This window comes from Oryzias melastigma, linkage group LG19 (assembly GCF_002922805.2).
Source record: "Oryzias melastigma strain HK-1 linkage group LG19, ASM292280v2, whole genome shotgun sequence".
NCBI classification, from domain to species: Eukaryota; Metazoa; Chordata; class Actinopteri; order Beloniformes; family Adrianichthyidae; genus Oryzias; species Oryzias melastigma.
In genome coordinates, this window is record NC_050530.1 from 8,626,262 (window position 1) to 8,629,835 (window position 3,574).

At 36.3% G+C, this 3,574-nt stretch overlaps 1 protein-coding gene across 2 annotated transcripts in view; it reads right to left on the reverse strand.

Moving 5' to 3' along the window:
- Positions 1-3,574, reverse strand: part of taok2b (TAO kinase 2b) — a 28,679-nt gene that overhangs the window by 5,442 nt on the left and 19,663 nt on the right. For both annotated transcript variants that reach the window (XM_024284736.2, XM_024284737.2), the window contains exons 18-19: positions 2,613-2,825; positions 577-759 (exon numbers count right to left, since the gene is read on the reverse strand). In XM_024284736.2, coding sequence (XP_024140504.1) covers positions 577-759; positions 2,613-2,825 — 396 coding nt within the window. The remainder of the gene's footprint in view (positions 1-576; positions 760-2,612; positions 2,826-3,574) is intronic.

A 3,574-nucleotide genomic window follows, 5' to 3' on the forward strand; every position in this document is an offset into this window, starting at 1 on the left:
GGTCGATCATCAGACGGTTTTGGGGACTTTCGAGACCCTCTCACTAGTCAGTTATTGTGCTGAAGATGTTACTGCTAATGGCTAAAGATGCTGAAATTGATAGCTGAAAAATACTGAAGCTGATAGCCAGCTAAAATATTAGCTAAATGCCACCTTCCTGTTTTTGACATTTTTCTCATAATAGAGTACAAATATATATAAAAAACTGTTCATTTGGAGCAGGCAAAAACCAGCGGCTTGAAAAAGCTCAGGTTTGTGACACAGCAATTGGCCAAAGGGGCTGTAAGCTACTCGTCGAGCATGTTAACAAAGAGCTCTCAGCAACAGGAACTCTGAATTTCGCTCTACAGAATCTATGTCCTTGAAAATGACAGATTTAAAAAAAATTTACAAAAAAAAAAGAAAAGAAAAAAAATCGCAAAATCGTATTTTAGAGTCCTGGCAAACGCCTTTACAATAGATTAAAGATGGGGGTCTTTTAAGGGAAATACAATCTGTAAAGAAAAAAATGGTACAATGAAGCAAAATCATGAACCTCCATTAAACATTAAACAATATGAGGAAGAGATGCGTCACCCTCTGCTCCAGCAGGGCTCGGCGGATGGACACTCTCTGCTCCAAGTCCTTGACCTCCCTCTCGTGCTGCGTGTCTGTGTGGATCTTGATCTTGCTCTGGTAGGCGTTCAGCAGCTCCAGCTCCTGTTGAAGCTGCATCCGCAGAACCTTGTACTCTGCTTCCTGGGTCTCGTCCAATCGCAGCTACGAGGCATTAAACAGAAGAAGGGAAATGATGAGGAGTTTAATCACAGTGTGGTTCTATAGCGTGACTATAAAGGATGTGTTTCGTTTCTATTAATCTAAACATTTTCTGTGACATCAGCGTTTAATCAGTTTGCAGTAAAGCCCCAGATTTTACCACACAAACAAGACCAGCTGGGATTTGGCTTACGCTCTGAGGTAATTAAAGCTGTACAGTGTTACGTCACTTAAGAGTTCAGTCATCTGAGAACCGGGATTTGAGTTTAACCCTTTAATGTCGCCAGTGACGCTAAAAATACAAATTCTTTAAGGCAGGGGTCCCCAAACGTTTTCTTGTGAGGGCCACATAACTGTTTTCTTCCGGGGTTGTTTTGTAGGCTAACGGAAAAAGTGCAACAATCATAGCCTAAACCAGAAAGCCTAGTTAAAAATTTATTTCTGTAATATTCATAGAAAAAAATAATACTAAAAAATGTATAAAATAGATATATAGCATTACCTGCGATAATTCTAGCGTGAAAGCTGAATGTTGCAGCTGAAGATGTTAGTGGTAATAGCTGAAGATACTGAAATTGATAACTGAAAATGCTTAAGTTGATAGCTAGCTAAAATATTAGCGAAATGCCAAATTACCCCAAAAAAGTGAAAAAAAAATCCACATTAGCCAACAGCTAGCTGCCGTGATTAGTCGACTAATTTAATAGTCAATTAGTCATTACTTTATATTATATGGAGTCGGAGTGTAGTAAAATTGAAAGTTATAATAGCATTCTGCTAGCTTTTTGGACTATTTTGACATTTATTAAGCCTTTTTTAGGCTATTTTGGAGTCTAGCTAATATTTCAGCTACATGCTAGCTGTTTTGGCTAATTTAGGATTTTTTTTCAGTTTTTTAGACTAAATTTGGAGTTTAGCTAATGTTGCAACTGCATGCTAGCTATTTTGGCAAATTTAGGCTTTTGCTTTTTTAGTCTATTTTGAAGTTCAGCAAATATTTAAGCTGCATGCTAGCTGTTTTGGCTAACTTTAGGCTTTTTTTTAGGATAATTATGCATTTAATATTTAAGCTGGTTATCAGTTTTTCATCGTTTTCAGCTATCAATTTTGGCATTTTTAGCCATCAGCACTGGCATTTTCAGCTGCCAAGTTCAGCTTACAGCTTTCACGCTAGCATTATCGCAGGTAATGCTATATATCTAGTTTTTAGTTAGTTTAAAGCTAATGATGGTTCAGATGTGGGTTTTACATCCAGTTTACGAATTACCCGATTAGTCGACTAATTGGAAAAAATAATCGTTGATTAGTCGATTATTAAAATAATCGTTTATAGCAGTACAAGCTAGCATTTAGTTGAAATATTTGTTAAACTCAATCAGCAAAAAAAAAGAAAAAAAAATATGGGGAGGGAACTAAAATTAGTCAAAACAGCTAGCATGTCGCAGAAATATTAGCTGAATTCCAAATTAGCCTAAAAAGCTGAAAAAAGGCTAAATTAGCCAAAACAATTAGCATGTAGCTGAAATATAAGCAAAATGCCAAATTAGCCTAAAAAACAGGGAAAATACAGTATTTAGTTTAGTCAAAACAGCTAGCCTGTGGCTAAAATATTAGCTAAAAGTAGCTTAGAAATCCTTAGTTTAAGAAAAAAAAACTAGCATAAAAAGAGCTGAATATTTTAATAGCCGAATGAGCTGAAGAGCTATGGACATCCAAAAAACATACAGAAAAAAAAAAGAAATAAAGAAAAAGTAAATCACTATTAATGATGACATGATGATAACGTCATCATGGATCCTATGGTGCATCTGGTGGTACAAACTGATGTTATACAAAGGGGGAGTGGCTTCACTCACAGCCTGCGTAGACAGCATGTCGTTGATGGAGTGGTCGTACTGCTCGGCCAGGATGGCCAGCTTGCGGGTCTGCTCATCCTTCAGCCGCTTCAGCACGGCCTTGTGGTCCGACTTAGGCGTGTTCTCCAGCAGGTGGTTGCGCAGGGCCTTGTACTGGCGCGTTTGGATCTTGCAGGTGTCCTGGAACTGACGTTTTATCTGAAGCTCTTTGGACTGGAGGAGAGAGAAGAGACATGGGAGCAGCTGGGCTAAAGAGCTCCTGCGGTTTTGGGAATGAAGGACAGTGATGGCTTCATTAGAACATTTATGTTGGGTCAGACTTTTCAGAAATAATTTAAAGTTTAAATTGCTTAAAATTTCTATAAATAGACATTTCTGCATTTCCTTTCTAGCATTTAATCTCATCTGCCTCCTTAACACTGAAACAGGTGAAGAATTTTCCACATTACCTTCATTTTTATTCATCAGATCACTGGAGGCTGAACAGCTTTCTCAGGTGAAAAACAGCTTTACTTAAGAAAAAGTGACCAAATAGGGATATTCTTTAAAGTTAAAACTATTCAGTTGCATTAATTTTTTTTCAATTTCTCTATTAAATGTAACATAAAAACCAAACTTCCAGCTAAATTTACACTTTTCAAGCAATTATGACCAAAACTGACCTTAAGATTTAATGCTTATACGACAATAAATTAAGACAAATAAAAAAAGAAAAATCTCAAAAGTACTTCAGGTAAATAAACCTTGGTCCCTTTTTTAAGTTTTTGTAGAGTTCATGCATTAAATATGTATAGGTTGCAAATTTAACAAAAAAAAATTATTTTCTAAGGATGACAAAAAGGAATATGAATGAAACATAAATGACACAGGAGGAATCAGGAGGTTTGTGGACTGAAAAGGGAAAAACTCAAATGAAGATGTGAACAAAATGAATAAAAAAAAAGGAAACTGACAAGACAATG